The 18651-nt window shown below is 57.5% G+C and overlaps 2 protein-coding genes across 3 annotated transcripts; one reads left to right on the forward strand and one right to left on the reverse strand.

Moving 5' to 3' along the window:
• Positions 1-53: 53 nt before the first annotated feature.
• Positions 54-8189, forward strand: DDX49 (DEAD-box helicase 49). Of its 2 annotated transcripts, none has more exons than XM_044948356.1 (13): positions 54-231; positions 1591-1714; positions 2365-2450; positions 2540-2661; positions 3234-3421; positions 3541-3681; positions 4644-4719; positions 5027-5103; positions 5251-5348; positions 6544-6618; positions 7230-7338; positions 7447-7518; positions 7617-7759. In XM_044948356.1, exons 1-12 carry the CDS (start codon positions 117-119, stop codon positions 7502-7504), a joined length of 1269 nt encoding a protein of 422 aa, XP_044804291.1. In that variant the 5' UTR covers positions 54-116; the 3' UTR covers positions 7505-7518; positions 7617-7759. The 2 variants fall into 2 exon arrangements, with proteins under 2 accessions (XP_044804291.1, XP_006058074.2); XM_006058012.3 differs by having other exon boundaries at positions 56-231; positions 7250-7338; positions 7617-8189.
• A 550-nt stretch (positions 8190-8739) lies between these two features.
• Positions 8740-17047, reverse strand: HOMER3 (homer scaffold protein 3). Its single transcript, XM_044948358.1, has 10 exons — positions 16909-17047; positions 15137-15218; positions 14895-15051; positions 14308-14439; positions 12545-12652; positions 11345-11466; positions 10660-10816; positions 10216-10326; positions 10023-10106; positions 8740-9208 (listed from the first exon to the last, which is right to left on the reverse strand). The coding sequence occupies exons 2-10, from the start codon at positions 15148-15150 to the stop codon at positions 9017-9019; spliced, it is 1077 nt and encodes a 358-aa protein (XP_044804293.1). The 5' UTR covers positions 15151-15218; positions 16909-17047; the 3' UTR covers positions 8740-9016.
• Positions 17048-18651: the final 1604 nt, after the last annotated feature.

Here is an 18651-nt window from a genome sequence, read left to right on the forward strand (position 1 = left end):
GGAGAAGGTGGGACCAAGCGGGAGGCAGATCTAATGAACGGGAACGCTTTCTGACGTCATCGACACGCGCCGGAAGTACCGTTCACACGAGCGCTCACACTGCCCTGGCTGCGAGGATGGCAGGCTTCGCGGAGCTCGGGCTGTCTTCGTGGCTCGTGGAACAGTGTCGGCAGATGGGTTTGAAGCAGCCCACGCCCGTGCAGCTGGGCTGCATCCCCGCCATCCTGGAGGGTGAGTGTGGCTTGGCCTCTCCAGGAGGCTTCCCCGCAACTGTCGCTTCTCTTGCCTTCTCTCAGCTTTTGCCCACGCGGGTCCCGTGAGGCAAGGGGCAGCCCTGGGCCTTACGGGCGATCCTGGGTTCCGGAGAACGACTAGGTAATGTTGGCGTTTAGGCTGTACGACTGACTCGCCTGCACAAGTGATATAATCTCTGAAACTCGTAGCCTCATCACTGGTTGGGTTTGATGAGTACCTAATAGATAGTACTGGGAAAATTCGGTAGAACTTGCTTTACTGTGTTCATTTTACAAATGGCAATTGAGGTTGTCAAGATTATTGGTAAATCCAGGACTCTGGTCCCTAGACTGCTCTTCTCTCCACCCCTTTGGACCAGCCCAGTTTTGCCATTAAAGAGACACCTTCAGGAAACCTAGGATGTGACAAGTTAAGGCATTAAATAAACAGAATGAAGAGTCAGTAGGGAGAATAAGATTCAGGTTGGGGGAGGGTATTCTGAGTTTCCCAAGCTCTGATCCCAGGGAAGGAGTCAAAATGAGATTGTGGTTAGTAGCAAGTATCTCATGGCACCCCACTCCAGTACTCTTGCCTGGAAAATCCCATGGATGGAGGAGCCTGGTGGGCTGCAGTCCATGGGGTCGCTAAGAGTCGGACACGACTGAGCAACTTCCCTTTCACTTTTCACTTTCCTGCATTGGAGAAGGAAATGGCAACCCACTCCAGTGTTCTTGCCTGGAGAATCCCAGGGATGGGGGAGCCTGGTGGGCTGCCATCTATGGGGCCGCACAGAGTTGGACACGACTGAAGCAACTTAGCAGCAGCAGCAGCAGCAGCAAGTATCTCAGGTCACATGGATATGGGTTCCAGTCCAGGCTGTTACTGGCTGTATGTCCTGGGCAAACCTTTGACTCTGTTTCCCCTTCTGTTAAATGGGAACGATAATGGCCTCACTCTCCTTAAATGTGTCAATTACTCTAAATGGAAAGTTGTCATAATGTCTTCAACAGGAAGGGTACAGACTGGTACTGAGCATATAGTTCTTGTCATTATTGTTAAGTTGCTAAGTCATGCCCGAGTCTTTTGTGACCCCGTGGACTGTAGCCCGTCGGGCTCCTCTGTCCATGGGATTTCCCAGGCAAGAGTATTAGAGTGGGTTGCCATTTCCTTCTCCAGAGGATATTCCCGACCCAGGGATGGAACCTATGTCTCCCGCACTAGCAGGTGGATTCTCTAACACTGAGTCACCAGGGAAGCCTGAGCATATAGTCATTGCTCGTTAAATGTTAGCTGCTGTAAACTGTGCCTGATGGAATACCTGTCTGTACCTGTGACGCTGCTGTGTTCTCTGCCCAGGTCGGGACTGCCTGGGCTGTGCCAAGACAGGCAGCGGCAAGACAGCAGCATTTGTCCTGCCCATCTTGCAGAAGCTGTCTGAGGATCCTTATGGCATCTTCTGCCTTGTCCTGACACCCACCAGGTGAGTCCCACCCCCCACACACAGACACATGCCTTTCTGGTGAGTGAACTAGCTGTGTGCTCTTGGGCACGTGCCTTTACCTCTTTAAATACACTTTTCATGTGTGCAAAATGGGAACAGAAATTAGCCCAACCCTTAGAGGTGCTGAAGAATTAGCAGGACAGTGTGTGAGAAGTGCTGAGCACAGGGCTTGACTCAGGGCAAGCAGGAAGGCCAGGAAGTAGGCATATGGACAGAGGAAGGGCCTGGACAGAGCTGGGGGCAGAGAGGAGGGGACTTGGCCACTGACCCACTGACCAGCCTCAGAGAGGGGGGGTGCAGGTGGCGGGCGGGTTAACACTTGGATCTCAGGCTTTGATGACTGTGGTGTCAAGGCCATTGCTGAGGACGTGGGATGAGGAAAGGCCAGTTTGGGTGGGACTGGCCGAGGACAAGCCATACTCTGTTCGGGCACCCAGCCTAGTGAGAGGGCAGAAGCCACAACGGGCTTCCTACGGTCAGTATTAGAACCTTTGTCCAAAGGGGACTGGGAGCCATGGAGGGTGTGTGAACAGGAAAGATGCAAGCAGGAGGCCCTATTGATGGAGGCAGGAATGAGAGGCAGGCACAAAAGCCCTATCTGACTCAGGCTGGCCCCTTCATGCCCACAGGGAGCTGGCCTATCAGATCGCAGAGCAGTTCCGGGTCCTGGGAAAGCCTCTGGGCTTGAAAGACTGCATCATCGTCGGCGGCATGGGTATGGGGGGACCCAAGGAGGCTCTGGGCATGGGACTGCTGCAGCCTCAGACCATCTACCTAGCCCCACCTCTCGCATTCCACCCACAGACATGGTGGCCCAGGCCCTGGAGCTCTCCCGGAAACCACACGTAGTCATTGCCACACCGGGGCGCCTGGCTGACCACCTCCGCAGCTCCAACACCTTCAGCATAAAGAAGATCCGCTTCCTGGTGAGTCAGCCTGGGGCCCTGATTCACCCGTTTGGGAACTGTGTGTCCCATTGGCCATCCGTTACCGAGTTAGGAATGGTGATAATGACATCTCAGGGACCAACAAAAGGGGGCCTGTACTAGAAAAGATGGGCTTCCCAGGTGGCTCAGTTGTAAAGAGTTCGCCTGCTGATGCAGGAGATGCGGGTTCAATCCCTGGGTGGGGAAAATTCCCTGGAGGAGGAAATGGCAACCCACTCCAGTATTCTTGCCTGGAAAATCCCATGGACAGAGGAGCCGGAGGTCTACAGTCCTTGGGGTTACAAAGGGTTGACCACAACTGAGCACGCGTGCATGCACACACTAAAAAAGTTAGTTGAGGGCAGGGCCTCTCTGAGGAGTTAACGTTGAAGCTGAGATGGGCAAGAAAGCAGGCCTCCAAGACCTCGAGGGAGAGTGCTCCAGGGTGCACGTCTGAGCCCAGGAAGGAGGCACACGGAGGAGGTAGGCTGGGCCCCGGGCTGGTGGTCGGGCCTCGGACAGCGGCCTCAGCCCAGGTCCCCACCCCCTGCCTGCTGCGGCTGATGCTACAGGTGATGGATGAGGCGGACCGGCTGTTGGAGCAGGGCTGCACTGACTTCACCGTCGACCTGGAGGTCATCCTGGCAGCCGTGCCCGCCCGCAGGCAGACACTGCTCTTCAGCGCCACGCTGACCGACACACTGAGGGAGCTACAGGGCCTGGCCACCAACCAGCCCTTCTTCTGGGAGGCTCAGGCCCCGTGAGTCCATAGCTACTTTCTGGCGGGGGGATGGGGCAGGGCAAGCGGGAGGCGGGGGTGTCCAGCAGAGGTCATTGACCTCATTCAACAGAAGGGGAAACCAATCTGCCTGTGCCCAGGGTGCGCACCGTAGAACAGCTGGACCAGCGCTACCTGCTGGTGCCTGAGAAGGTCAAGGACGCCTACCTGGTCCACCTGATCCAGAACTTCCAGGACGAGCACGAGGACTGGTCTATCATCATCTTCACCAACACGTGCAAGTGAGCACGGGCGGGCCTGCCGCTCCCGCCCCCTGGGCGTCCCGCCCCCGGCGCCTCATGGAGGTCCAGCAGGTGGTCTGCGGTTGGAGGGGTCAGGCACACGGCCAGTCTTAGCACTCCAGGGCCTCTGCTCCGAGCAGCAGTTTCAGAGGATTCACTCAAGGAGGCTCAGAGAGGTCAAGCAGTTTGCTAATAAGGTCACCCCCATAAAGACTGAGCCAGGATTTGGGGGTCCTCAGACCTGCCCTTTCCTGGTAGCTCAGATGCTAAAGAATCTGTCTGCAGTGCAGGAGACCCAGGTTCATTCCCTGAGTTTTCAAGATCCCCTGGAGAAGGGAATGGCAACCTCCTCCAGTATTCTTGCTTGGAGAATTCCATGGACAGGGGAGCCTGGTGGGCTACAGTCCATGGGGTTGCAAAGAGTCAGACAAGACTGAGGGACTAACACTTTCACTTTTTGAGACCTGCCCTTAACTGGAAGAGCTGAGGGCCTTGGGCTCTCCCCAGGAGACCCCTGCAGCAGCTGGGAAAGCCTTGGAGCAGCCAGTTCACTGTGGTCTCAGGGGGTCACTGAGGCCCAGCACATCACCCCCACGGCTGTCCTCTCCACAGACCCAGGGATTTCAAAATCCTTTGACATATTTGGGGAGAGCATCAAGGAGCTGTAGGCCGGTCTAGCCTGACCCAGCGTAGAAGGGCAGCCCACAGCACGTGGAGGCGACCTCCTGACCACTGCCCCCCAAGAATTTCTTGGGCTACCAGAAGAAAAAAGGCTGGACGTAGAGCACTCTCTTGTTGGCTTAGGCCAGGGAAGGGGTCAGCAGGCAGGACGTGGCACCCCTGCTTCTCCTTCCCCAGTCATGCAGGGCCACTGCTCGGGGTCTCGGGGCGGGGAGGCGGGGGCAGAGCACCTTCCCAGGACCCCAGCACTAGATGGACCAACAGCCTGTCCTTCCCACCAGGACCTGCCAGATCCTATGCATGATGCTACGCAAGTTCAACTTCCCCACCGTGGCTCTGCATTCCATGATGAAACAGGTAAGGCGCCAGGCGGCCACCCAGAGCCCTCCCTGACCAGCCTCGCCCTGGGGACTCCTCCCGGCCCCAGGGCTTTTGCTCAGGCCCTCTCCTCTGCCTGGAACACTCTTCCTGCCACCCCATCTGCCCCATTCTGGCCTCCTCAAGGTCATCTCCCTTGCTGGACTGTGAGCCCCTTGAGGGCGGAGACTGTCCTGGCCTCTGCCGTGCGTGTCCCCAGGCCTCACACAGTAAGCATACACTCTGAAACGTTTCTTGGGAGCTACCTGATATCCTCCCGCCCCAATTCTCTCCCAATTTGGCACAGAAAGAACGCTTTGCTGCCCTGGCCAAGTTCAAGTCCAGCATCTACCGGATCCTGATTGCGACAGATGTAGCCTCCCGGTGAGCGGCTCCAGGGTGCCCCTACAAAAGGGCCAGAGAGGGAGGGTGGCTTCAGGCAGCCCCAGCTTCACCGCCGAGTGACCTTGGGTGAGTCTCAACCTCGGTTTCCCCACCTGGATAGAGGTGCTGACTGACCTCTGCCTCCAGGGGCCTGGACATTCCCACTGTGCAGGTGGTCATCAACCACAACACCCCCGGACTCCCGAAGATCTACATCCACCGAGTTGGCCGGACAGCCCGCGCAGGTGAGCAGACAGGGCGGGCAGCCTTGGGGCACCCACCCTCCTGCCTGCCCACAGCATGCAGAGCCAGTCACAAGCCGGTGGGGCGTGGGAGGGCCACAGGCTGCAGGTGAGAGATACCAGAGGTAGTGCTTGCAAGCTGGGGGAATCCTCCTTTCAGAACCATGGGCGGGGACTTCCCTGGCAGTCCAGTGTTTCACACTCTGTGCTACCCATGCAGGGGGCACGGGTTTGATCCCTTGTTGGGGAAGATCCCGCACACTACAGCCAAAAACCGCCCCCCAAACAACCAAAAAGACATAGGTGAGGGTGCTGTGTCTTCTCCACATGACCCAGGCAGCACTGAGCTGTCCCCTGGGGACATGGCACACAACCCCCTCCCCACCACTACCTCTTGCCTCACCTGAGCCCCCTTCATCTGTCAGGGCTGGCCGTCCTATCCCAGCAGCAAACAGGTATACAGGTCCTGATGGGTAAGATGCTGCCCTGTGGGATTCAGTGTTCAAGTTCAACCACTTGCTGTGACTCCTGGTAGGAGCCTTGTGTCTGCTCCTCAGCCCCACCCGGAATGGGCACAGAGTCCGGGAGATTTTCTCACACCTGGAGTTGGCAGAGCCATGGTTTCTGGGGCCAGACTGGCCCTTCTCTCCTGCCCTGTGGCCTCAGGTCGGTCACATCAGCTCTCTGGGCCCCCACCACCTCGTCCAACAATGGGTAACAAGAATGTGACGCCTGTTTGGGGCCGCTCTGAGGGCCTCAGGCCTGGTCAGCTCCCAGGGCTGTTCTAGGGCATTGTCTCATGGAAGCCGGGAACAGAGAAGGTGGCATGTAGTCTTCGGAGCTGAAGCCTGTCTGGGTTTCCTGCTGACAGGACTGGGCTTGAGCTCCCCGGCAGCCACACCAAAAAGGGAAATCAGCCACATCACCAGCCCCTGATTAAGGCCAAGCTGGCAGGACAGCTGCCTCTCCCTGGAGTGGCTGCTCCCCTGGGACAGACCTGCCTGCCACACAGAGGTCAAGCAGGGGGCTGAGACCTGACGCTCTAAGCTTCCTTTGTTTCCACTCATTCCTCCACCCACTGAGCTCCTGTACAGTTCCCCTTGATCAGGAGGAGCTCTGAGCTGCCTAGCGGTCAGGACCTGCTTGTATCGGCCCCTTCTTCTGGCCTCCAGCACACAATCTGGGTGTGTCCCCACAGGGCGGCAGGGACAGGCCATCACGCTGGTGACGCAGTATGATATCCACCTGGTTCACGCCATCGAGGAGCAGATCAGTGAGTGGTGTGGGGAAGGGGGGGTGGTGCCTCCGGGTGAGACGTCCACTCACCCTGTCAATGCCTGCCTGTCTGCTCATGTGAGGAGGCTTAAATTGCACTTTCTGTCCTATGCAACCCCCATAGAAGTTTCATTGGCCCAGCAATTGAAGCAGAAACTCCTTCATGGCCTTCAGCAGCCGAAAGCCACATCTGATGGGAAGGGACTTTGGTTTCTCAGACCACAGTGTGTGGGTGGTCCCTGCAGATGAGTCAGAAGCCCCAGGGCTGTGGCCTAGGCAGGTTTTTAAAAATCCCCTTGGGTGGTGTAATATATGTATATCCAAGACCGAGAAGCTCTGGGGCATCTCCAACCACTGCACAGACTGTCCTGAGATTCAGAAACGTCTTGACTTTAATGGACACTGTTTTCAGAAAAAAAGCAACTCCTAATCAAATTCATAGTGTTGTTAACAACCAGAAAGAGAGAGCAATCTGTACCTAGTTCTTGCCAACCTGATCTTTATCTGACATGACTGTATGGCCTTGTGTGCCCTGCTGCATGGAAAGCTACATGGTTGAAATCTTTCTCTCTGTGGTGCCTGCCCTTCCCTGCCCCCTCTCAACCCCAGGCCCCTGCCTGTCCCCACAGAAAAGAAGCTGGAGGAGTTCCCAGTGGAGGAAGCCCAGGTCCTACAGATCCTCACACAGGTCAACGTGGTGCGGAGGGAGTGTGAGATTGTGAGTGTCAGGGAAGGGGCTCGTCCTCGGGGACCCAGAGTGCTTCCTTGAAGGTGGCAACCCCCGTGATGGTCTCTCCCTCCCCCTACTCTTTCCCCCCCTGCCCAGAAACTGGAGGCTGCCAACTTCGATGAAAAGAAGGAGATTAACAAGCGGAAGCAGATGATTCTGGAGGGGAAGGTGAGGGCTGGCTGAGCCGTCTGTGTGGTAGGGGCAGGGCGCAAGGGTCCCCAGGGAGGGCGCTCAGCTTAGCCACCTTCTGGTCCTGCCCGTGCCAGGACCCCGACCTGGAGGCGAAGCGCAAGGCCGAGCTGGCCAAGATCAAGCAGAAGAACCGGCGCTTCAAGGAGAAAGTGGAGCAGACACTGCAGCGGCAGAAGGCCAGCAGGACTGACCGCAGGGGGCGCCCACCCAGGGCCCGGCCTGAGGCCTCCTTGTCCCCAGCACCCACTCAGGGTCCAGCCTGAGTTCCGCACAGCGCCCACTTGCCCAGCCTGGGACTCCTTCATCAAGCTGAGGGTTGGCGTGCCCTCCCCTGAGGACAGAACCCTTTGCCAGCCTGCCCAGTGCCCCTCAGCAGAGCCCGCTGACACACATGCTGTATAGCGCACAGCCCTCCACCCTGCAGCCTCTGGTGGCCCCTTTTCAGAGCCTTGGCTGGGAGGCGGGCTGCTGAGGAAGAAAGAACGCTGGCTGTGAGGTTGGGCCCCAGTCCACCTGGGGCACAGTGACCCCAGCCCAGGGTCACCCTGGATGTGCAATGAGCAGAGGTGTGTCACCTGCAGGAGGTGCTTAATAAATGAGGCTTTTAGCTTCTGCAGCCTGGCTCTGGAGAGCAGGGGCAGCGAGAAGAGGGTGTGGCTGCCTGTGCTTCTCAAGTCCCCCGGAACGTCACGCTGCCACCCCACCCACTAGTTCTCCTTTCCTGTCAGGCCAGGCCCAAAGCCTTGGACTGTAGTGTTGACCATTCCAGCCGAGTGACCTTGGGTGGGAGAAGTCCCTTATATGGGCCTCAGTTTCCTCATCTGGAAAATGGGTATAGCAACCGCTCTACTACCCAGATGTAGACATGATGTTTTGGAGAGATCGTTTCCATGCCTAGTGAACACAGCCACATTCTAGGAGCTTTCCCGCTTGCCCACTTGGTTGTATTTGGGGTTTGTGGCTAGAGTGAAGTGAAAGCGGGGGGATTAATCAGGGTCCACGTTAGTCCAAGGTGGTCCAGACAACATGGGCAGGGCTTAAGGAGACGGGGAAGCAGAGCCATGTGTCCTGGGCGCGGTCCCTTGGGCTTTCTGAACCTTGCCCTCCAGGTGGCTTACCAGGCTGGGGGCAGATGGACGGAGGGCCCAGTGCTGGCGGTTGGGTACACCCGGGCTGCTCAGACACCACGCACACAGCCACGCTCAGAAATGTAATTTGGGCACTAGCACACGCCCTGGGGAGTCTAGAAATTCTACACAATGAAAAGCTCAAAAACAGCCTCTGAGCTGTGAACAGCCAGGGCTGGCTGGAGTCCTGTGGACAAGCCCTCCCCAGGCTGAGCTGGGCCCCAGTCGCTGCCAGGGGGCTTGGCCCACCGTGCCGCCTGCGGCCTGGCCTGTGCCCCAGGCGGGAACCGTTTGTGTAAAACCAGCTCCCACAGGCCCCTTCCTCTATGCAGACCCGGAGGCTGGACTCAGGGTGCGCCCTCGGCCAGGCGGGCCAGCCCCTCCCGCAGCTCGCTCAGCTCAAACAGCCTGACGTCCAGCAGCTGCGCGGCCCGGCCCACCTCAGCCCGTGCCCGCTCCCGCTCGACTCGGGCCTCCTCCAGGCTGCGCTCTGTGGCCCGCAGCTGGTGCTCCAGCTCTGCGTTTCGGGTTTCCAGGTCCTACAGGGAGAGAGCAGGCGATGTTGGGGCCCCAGCAAGTCTCAAGGGTCCAGCATCTCAAAGCGGGCGCTGGGGACCACAGCCCCCACTCTGGGCCAAACTCTCCCTGTCTGCTGGCTTTCTCCCAGCTACCTGTACCCAAGATACTCCCTGGTCCCCCAGCCAATTTGAACTGACCACATTCCTCCTCAAAATCCTCCTGTTCTGGGAATGAAATTCAAACCCCTCCCTCTCCTTGCTCATTCCTGCTCAGCCTTTCTGGCTTCCTGTGGTTCCTTGAATACTTTCTCCCCACCTCAGGGCCTCTGCATTTGCTGTGCATGCTGCCCAGGAGAAAACAGGGAGCATTCCCTCAAATACTCTCTCTCTGGGGGCACCAGATCCTTTAACTTCTCCACCTGCTGGACTCACAGGACATGCCCCTATGAACGTTCCTCAGATAAAGTCTTCAGTGAAAGCCAGGCCAGCCACATCTGGGTACAAATGCAAGCTTCTGGCCTCAGACGGGGATGTGTGAGGATTTGATAGGAGTCAAGAATGGAAATTCAACAGAGACTCAAAAACTGCAAATGGAAGAAGATGAAACCTTGTCCTAATAACCATCATTTGACTCAGTCCTTCCATGCACCTGGTCATCTGAATCCTTCACAACCTTAGATGTCTTCCTGACTCCATTTATAGGTGAAGAAACGGAGGTTCAGGAAGGCCCACGGCTGCCCAGAACCCGTGGGAAGGGAAGATCATGTCTGTCCCGTACCAGGGGCTGGCTGCCACGGGTAGTCACCCCACCCCACCCCACAGCAACCACACATACCTGCACCTTCTGCTGTGTCTCCTCACGTTCGGTGTCTGCGGCCTCACGGGACCCACTAGTCTGGCTCCTCAGCGTCTGGATCTCCTGGTGGAAAAGTTCCCCAAATCTGTTCTGAGGTCCTTGGCTCCCCTGGGGGAGATCAAGGAAGGCAAGGCCCGAGGAAGCACGCACGCATACAGGTGCGTTCACACACCTGGTCTTTAGTTTGCACTAGCGCCTCCAGCTGGTCCAAGGACTGGCTGGGTCCCTCCTTCTCACTGGCTGAAGGTGGCTCTGCCGCGGCCTGGGCTTCCAGCTCAGCCACCTGTGCAGACAGGAAGGTCAGTCCCTGATGACCCAGTCTGTACCCTCCTCACCCTGGGCATATGCCTCCTGATCAGTCAAGCCCGTGACTGGGAACTCATCCCTTCAATCTGGGCCACTACCTCACCTCTGGCAGGTAGGACTCTAGGGTCTGATGACCCTCTGTGGCCGACATTACTTCAGACCCATACTACAGAGCAAGAAACTAAGACTCTGGGAAGTGACCTGCCGAGATCACACATTCAGCCAGTTGAACCCAGGACAAATAGGAGGCAGGGCCTTCACAGTGACCCTTGGGCCACTTAGGGTCTTTGGGAGGGTGGGGCTCCCTCACCCGCTGCCGCAGCCTCTCAGCCTCTGCGCGCTGGGCCTCCAGCTGCTGCCTCCACTGGGCGGCGGCCGCGTTGGCCTCTCGCAGGGCACCGGCCAACTTGTTGTTACTGTCCTGCAGCGCGAAGAACTCGGCCTCCCACTGCACCTCGCCCACGGAGCTGCGAGAGCGCCGGGGTCGGCAGAGGGCAGGGCGGGGCCTCACTGGGCCGGGGGCGGGGCGAAGGCGGTGCTGGGTCTGGGGCGGTGCTATGGGCGGGGTCAAGATACCTCGAGACAAGGGGGTGGGGACGTCCCGGGGAGGCGGGGTCTTCCCGGGAGGTGGGGTCAGAGTAGGCCCTTCTGTGTCCGCTCCGCGAGAGACACAGTCCGCATGAAGGGCAGTATCAACCCATGGGATGTGGACAGAACCGGGTGGTGGGGAGGCACCCGTGGGTTTAGAATTAGCTGGGGGAGGTGAGGACGGGCCAGGGTTAGCCCCGAGGAATGGATGAGGCAAGTGGGGTCGGCTCTGGAAGGGGCGTAATCTGGGTGTCTCCTCTCCAACCCAGGCCTGTACTGGGATCCCGGGCGTGGATCCACTGTCAGATTGCTCCACTTGAACGAGTCCCAACAGTTTCTGAGAAACTCCTCTCGCCTCCCCCACCTTTCGTCCCGTCACGCCTCTGTACCCTCTGCTACCCCCTCACCCTTCGGACAGCATTTTTTTGAGCCGCTCGCGTTCAGCGGGGCCCGGGGCATCCGCGCTCTGGCTGCGGAATAGCTTCTCATCGCCGGGGCCATTGGCGCTGACGAGGGGGCTCGGAGGCACCTAAGGGCATGGATAGAAGTGAAGTCAAGTAGGGCGCGGTTTCAGTTAAGGGCCAGTTAGGTCATGGCTGGGGTCAGGGCTGATGTCAGGGGTCCTGACTGAGAGGGGGTTAGGAGGTCCTTCCCAGCACTGGGATCCAATCGTTCCTCTCCCCTCCTCACCCACCATCCGTGGCCCCAACATGGGCCCTGGGCTGTAGTTTGGCGCCCTGTCCTGCCTCCTTGCCTGCTGGGCTCTCACCAACCCACCAGCAACAAACCTAACGCAGGCTAGCCTAAACCCAGGGAGACAGATACTCATAATCTGCAAATCGGGGAGCAATCTGATGCCTCGGTGCTGTTCCCTCACTGCAGTGACCTTTCCTGGGGCCAAATTTCAACAGCTATTTAAAATTCCTATGGGAAACCTACTCCATTAGGCTAAATTCATTATGAATCCACCTGGTGCCTGGACCACAGTCCCGAGGGCAGGGACCAGCCCACTTTTTTTATCTTCTTAAGCCCTGTGCCCAGTCCAGGGTCTGGCACACAGTAGGTGGTCAATAAATGATGTTGAATAAGTTGGTGGGGGGAAATGCTCAGGGACAGTTTTTTACCCCACCCCACTACTTAGGGCTTCCCAGGTGGCTCAGTGGTAAAGAACCTGCCTGCCAATGCAGGAGACATAAGAGACACAGGTTCAATATCCCTGGGCTGGGAAGATCCCCTGGAGGGCATGGCAATCCACTCTGGTATTCTTGCCTGAAGAATCCCATGAACAGAGAAGCCGGGCGGACTACAGTTCATAGGGTCACAAAGAGTTGGACACGACGGAAGTGACAGTATGCAGGCACGCACCGCTACTTAGCCATTTCAACTTTCGCATTTCCACTCTGCCATGTGAGCTGGTTTTCTGGCCTTCCTTTATCTAACTTTCAGACAGGCCTGTGACATGCTCCCATGGCACCCACGACCCTTTTCATGGTCCCTGCCATGGATCTAGTTTTACATCATCAGTGACATTTGGTCCTGAGCACCAGCAGAGTATTTAGACCCCTCCCCTCCATAGCAGTTGAGTTCCTGGGACAAGGAGTGCTGACCTGGTGGGCAGTGATCCCCAGCGCTGGACTGGTGAGCTCTCCCCCATCCTGAGATTTCTCCCGTGCCAGCCTTGCTGCTTCCTTCACTTCCTGGAACTTCTCAGCAAACTGAGGGATGAGGGATAGGAACAGACAGTCAACAAACTCCCAGCCCCCTCCACCAGGGCCCCACCACATGACTCCCACCCAGCACCAGCTCTGTCACTTTGGAAGAGAAGAAAGAAGGCTGGGAAAATGATGCCCAAGGAGCAGAGTGGGTATCAGGCTAGAGGGCAGGGGTGGGATGTTCACGGAGGCCACCTTGAGAAAGAGATCCCCTTTCCCTCTCAATCAGCTTATCTCAGTAAGGAGAGCCTCAGGTGGGTGCTAATCTGTCTTTCATGCCTGGGACGCTTGTGAATATCCTTTGTGACAAAGAGAAAGCAGGTCTTGCACTTGGAGCCTCTGACAGGCACCTGCAGCCAGTAGGAAAGTAATCACCCTGTTCTCATTTTTGTTATATTATAGTTTACATTAATCTCCCATACCTGTTTTCCAGCTACAGTAGGATACACTTTTTTTTTTTTTTTCATTTTATTTATTTTTGGCTGCACCAAGCAGATTGTGAGATCTCAGTTCCCTGACCTGGCATTGAACCTGGACCATGGCAGTGAAAGCCTGGAATCTTAACCACTAGGCCACCAGGGAACCTTTTAAAAAAATTTTTGTTTATGTATTTATTTATTTTTGGTTGTATGGGTCTTCATTGCTGCTTAGACTTTTCTCTGGTTGCAGCGAGCAAGGGCTCCTCTCTAGTTGCGGTGCACAGGCTTCCCATCGCAGCTTCTCTCGTTGCAAAGCATAGGCTCTAGGGCACGTGGGCTCAGCGTTGCAGCTCCTGGGCTTTAGAGCACAGGACCCATAGTTATGGCGCACAGGCTTCATTGCTCTGCAGCATCTCACATCTTCCCGGTCCAGGGATTGAACCTGTTTCACCTGCATTGGCAGGTAGAGTCTTTACCACTGAGCCACCAAGGAAGCCCCCAACCTTTTTAAATTTTAAAATAAATTTTCTTAGCTTGAAAGTAATTTTAAAAATATTTACAGATATACACCCCCTTGGTTTGTGCAAAGCGGCCAGTGCCATTCATTGGGGGTATTGGTGGTGGGTAGTGTTTTCAAAAACTGTTCCAGGATTTCTCTGGTGGTCCAATGGTTAAGACTTCACACTTCCAGCGCGGGGGGTGCAATCCTCAGTTGGGGAACAAAGATCCCATATGCTACACGGCGTGGCCAAAAAAAAAGTCCCAAGAGCAACTGAATACTCATATGTGAAAAAAATACTCCTACTTTATACCGCCCGCGGAAATTAATTAAAGATCTAAATTTGAAAGGGAAACTAATGCTTCTAGAAGAGAAGAGAAGAAAAGCATCTCAGAGAGCATGAACCATACAGGGAAACAATTAATAAGACAATGCCGAATTCTAGAAGCAGCAGAGGGTGGAGGGAGGTGGTAATGAAGGCAGAGCCAGGGGTGGGGAAGCACTCAGCCCATCAAAGGCACCCAGAGGAGCAGGGTGTGTTCAAAATGAAAGCAGGGGGCCAACTGAGCTGGGATGTGGACCAGGGAAGTGGGAAGGGGCTATAGGCTGGTCCAACTCTGTATGCCCATTCTGTAGCTGGGAAGATGGAGGCCCAGCATCTGTCCAGGGTCCCCCAGTACACACAAGAGAAGACCCAACCCCAGCCCTGCTCCGCCCACCATGTACCCCCACAGGCCCACCTGAGTCAGATGCTGTTCAGAAGCAAAGCCAAGACCATAGACAGTGTTGGCGCGACTGTCTGCCCACTGTCCAAACTTCTGGGAGGTTTTGGTAAAGGTCATGTTGGGAGTGACAGTGCTGTTGATGATAGCCTGGGGGAAGGTGGGGTCGGGAAGAAAAGTTCATGGGTGATGGAACTGGTAATAATCAATAGGAAACCCCCAGAGAAAATCGCCTTCTATTAGTCCTTCTGTGCTAAGTCGCTTTAGTCCTGTCCGACTCTTTGCAACTTTATGGACCGTAGCCCACCAGGCTCCTCTGTCCATGGGATTCTCCAGGCAAGAGAATGGGAGTGGGTTGCCATGCCCTCCTCCAGGGGATCTTCCTGACCCAGGGATCAAACTTATGTCTCTTACGTCTCCTGCATTGGCAGGTGGATTCTTTACCACTAGCACCACTTGGCTTGAGCCATTTCAGGAGGAAGATGGAGACCCAGAAACATTCAGAGTATCCCCTGGCCCCCAAGACACACAGCAAGGCAGCAAATGGACCCAGTCCTGTCCTGGGATCCTTGGCACCTGCCACCCCACCCAGGCCCCACCAGGACCTTGGCACCCCCAAGACTGATGATTCTGTAGACATTGCGGGTGGCATCGTAAAAGTAGGAGACAGTGAGCGCGTGTTTGCCCGCGGGGATCCAGTTCCGCTTGGTGGCTGGGTCGATCTGGAACACGTGTGCCCGTGTGCTGAAGATGGGCTGCTCCCTGTGTGGGGAGAGGGTGCTCAGTGGGGGCCAGACACACCCACCCTCAGGGACTCAGGGTCAAGCTGGCAGAAGCAGGGGCTCACCTGGCTGTGGACATTGGTCAGGCTGGTCTGAGTGGGCTCCAAGTGGCAGCCAGTGGGATGGTAGGAACTGCTGGTTTGGCCTCTGGAGGGAGAGGGGGTTTGTGAGTGTCCCCCAGGCCAGGATGAGGGAGGCCAAGCATGTCCAACCCCATGCACACCATTCACAGAATTTCGACCCCAAAGTGAAGGGAATGTAGCCCGCCAGGCTCCTCCATCCATGGAAGTCTCCAGGCAACAATACTGGAGTGGGTAGCCATTCCCCCTTTCAGGGGATCTTCCCAATCCAGAGATCAAACCTGGGTCTCCTGCATTGCAGGAAGACTCTTTACCATCTGAGCCCCCAGAGGCCATCTCTGTCCTGAGTGTTGCAGGAACATCCTCCAGATGCAGATGGCCTCTGACAGGAGGCACCTGGCATCCCCGGCATAAACCTTGCATCTTCCTGCTTACAAGACTCCCAGTGAAGTCTTCTCTATCTCTGGGCTGGGCCGAGGAGGCCAAGGCCAATTCCTGTTCAGCACCTTCTGACATTCACCCAGCACTCTTCAAAGCAGGGCCTCCACCAAAAGAGTGAGGCATTACTGGGTGCCTACTGGGAGACCCATCCCCCACAGGACCCCCAAAGAAACCCCTCAGCTTCCACTCTAGAGCAGAGGCACTCCTTGGAGTCAAAGTCCAAAAATCCCCAGGGAGCCTGCAGCCTAGTTAAAGAGACAAGATGCAGCTGAACAGGTCCACTTGGTGGCCACCCATCACCACTGAATCCCAGTAAGTGCGGTTGGGTGGGAACCAGGTCCTGGAGAGACCCGGGGGAGGGCAGGCAGACGGAGGGAAGAGAGGCCTGAACTCTGTAGCCCCCGTGGTCAGAAAGAGGAGTGCACCCCCTCCCTTCTGGGCAGCTGCTGTCCTGGTCACAGGGTCTGAAACCGGAGCTCGGGTTGGGGGAGGGGCGGTGACTTTGGCCGGCCTTGGGGGTGGGTCCCGGGTCGAGCCGGGGTTCCGGGGGCGCAGGGGTCTCAGACACTCAGGTCCCTCCTGCCCGTCCGGACGCTCCTGCCACGACTTGCTGCACTGGGGAAAGTTACTCACCAGCTAGTCATGCGCCTCGGACGCCTCCGGCCGCGGGGCTCCCCAAGGGGAGCCCGACCCGCCCGGTGTCTGGGATCCAACACTGCGTTTGGTGGTCGAAGCCCCACCCCACGAGCCCCAGTCCAGGGGATCGGATATTCATTCGGGATCAAGACCCCACCCGCGTCACGACCAGGACGCCCCAACTTCGGGAAGTGTCGCCCCCAGCCCTGGAACTTCCAAGATCCCTTGCCACGGCCCTCCAACACTCCGGGTCCAGAACTTCGGGGACAGGTTATCTACCTCCTGCAACCGCAGGTCCAGAACTTAGGGGATCCTTCGCGCTGTCCCTGACTCCTGAACTTCGGGGACCCCCTGCCACCCTTCCATCCCCAGGTCGGGAATTTCGGGGTTCCCTCGGGTCGCCCCTTCATCCCAGGTCCGGAACTTCGGAGACACCTTCACAGCCTTCTCCAACGACGGGGTCGAAACTTCGGGATCCCCTCCCAATGTCCCCTCCCTGACCCCGACTCCGGAACTTCGGGGTCCCCTGCCCTCTCAAGCTCTGGCACTTTGGGGCTCCCCCAGCCGCCCCCAGCCTCCGTATCCCGAACTTCGGCGACCCCCCCCAGCACCCTCTCCGGGGCTCTCGAACTTCGGGGCCCCCCCGCACCCCCAGCGCTGGCTCGGTTGACCGGGCTCACCCTGCCGGCTCGGCGCCCCTCAAGTGTCCGGGCGCGAGACGGGTGCCGCCCCGCGGCGCCGACTCCCCGCAGCCCGGCGCCCCGCTAGCTCGCTGGCTCCGGGGCCCGCGCCCTCCGCGCCGCCCTCCGCGCCGCCCGCGCCTTTGTCTGCGCCGCCGCCGCCGCCGCCCGCGCCGCCTCCGGTCCCATCGCGGCGGGTCCCGACGCGGCCGCCGCCCGCCCCGCCTCCCCGGGCCGCCGAGGCCGCCCCGCAGCGCCCCCTGCCGGCCCTCCGCGGCGGGGGGGCGGGAGAGAGGGAGGGGCAGGAGCAGGGAGAAAGAGGGGGAGAGTGGGGGGCAAGAGGTTAAGAAGGGTGCGGAGGGGGACAGTCAAAGGGTAGAGCCAGAGACCCGGACCCAGAGACAGAGAGTCGGAGGAGAGAGGCAGAGACACAGGCGACAGGCAGACAGACCTAGGCGGACAAAGGAGAATGTGGCCTCATCCTCCTTTCAAGGGTGTATGTGGGGGGTGTATCCCCGATCCTCTGGGCCACGGCTGCTTTTGTCTGTCATGGGGAGTCAGGTCCCTCTTCACCCGAAGGGAGTCCAGGTGCAGGGCACATCTGCCCCTTGGTGGGCCCAGGCGTGGCTGGTCCTCAGTGCCCGTATGCAGAAAATGAAGAAAGAGACCTTGGCTGAGAGGAGGCTGGAAGATGCTGCTGCTGCTAATGGGGCTTGATCCCAGGTGCGCTGCTCAGATTGCTTCCTGCCTGCTCTCCCACCCAACTCTGATCCCCAGGTGGGAGCTTCTGTCCACCTTGGGGCTTCTGTGTCTCCCCAAACAGCTGTCACAGTGTTGATGAGGTTGGATTAGGATTATCATTGCTGTTAAAGGGTCCCCAAATCCCAGGTTGGGGGACTGTCCATGTCCACTTGCCACCGAATGGGTGAATTGCCTGGAGGTCCACAGGCCTGGGCTTGTCACTACTTCCTTCCTACACTTCTGGGAGACAGCCCTTCTAGAGCTGAGCCAGGATCTCCTGGTCCAAGCCTGTGGAGCCCCCTTGTCAGTCCCAGCTCCACCCTTTCTCTGGAGACTCCTCCAAAGTCACACAGTGCCATCAGTTCATGGACAGGGGCACTGAACCGAGGAAGGCCTGCCTGCGCTTCCATGAAGCTCTGAGCCTCACATATATGCATGTTCAGTCACTTCAGTCGTGTCTGACTCTTTGTGACCCTGTGGGCTGTAGCCTGCCAGCCTCCTCTGTCCATGGGATTCCCCAGGTAAGAATACTGGAGTGGGTAGCCATGCCCTCCTCCAGGGGATCTTCCCCAACCAGGAATGGAACCTGCATCTCTTATCTCTCCTGCATTGACAGGTGAGTTCTTTACCACTAGCACCACCTGGGAAGCCCACATTCAAGGTTTTTTGCTTTTTCTCTCCTCTGTCTCCTTTACTTGTTCTTGTCTATTTCCCCCACATCTGAGCTGGTTGCTCCCTTCAAATTACCTTTAGGTGAATCCTAGGTCATGTCGTTTCTGGAGCCTTCATCCCAGGCCAAGATCTGAGTTTTCCTCCCTCCCAGCCTTTGCCGAAGCTGTTTCCTCCACCTAGAATGCCCTTCTCAAAGGCCTATATTCTGTTTTGTCCTTCTAGGCTCAGCTCCACTGCCCCCTCACCTCCCAGATGCTTCTCTGACTATCCTGAGCTTGGTAGGGACCTTGCCCACCCCTGCTGCACCACCCTATCCCTTTCTTTGGGGTC

This window comes from Bubalus bubalis, chromosome 9 (assembly GCF_019923935.1).
Source record: "Bubalus bubalis isolate 160015118507 breed Murrah chromosome 9, NDDB_SH_1, whole genome shotgun sequence".
NCBI lineage: Eukaryota > Metazoa > Chordata > Mammalia > Artiodactyla > Bovidae > Bubalus > Bubalus bubalis.

Coding starts and splice junctions, on each gene's coding strand:
- HOMER3 (XM_044948358.1), bottom strand. Junction 10,107..10,215: donor TAGTGCAAACTAAAGACCAG/GTGTGTGAACGC, acceptor CTTTTCCACCAG/GAGATCCAGACGCTGAGGAG. Junction 9,209..10,022: donor AGACACAGCAGAAGGTGCAG/GTATGTGTGGTT, acceptor CTCTCCCTGTAG/GACCTGGAAACCCGAAACGC.
- DDX49 (XM_006058012.3), top strand. CDS start 117: ATGGCAGGCTTCGCGGAGCTCGGGCTGTCTTCGTGGCTCGTGGAACAG. Junction 3,422..3,540: donor TTCTGGGAGGCTCAGGCCCC/GTGAGTCCATAG, acceptor GCCTGTGCCCAG/GGTGCGCACCGTAGAACAGC. Junction 5,349..6,543: donor TGGCCGGACAGCCCGCGCAG/GTGAGCAGACAG, acceptor GTGTCCCCACAG/GGCGGCAGGGACAGGCCATC.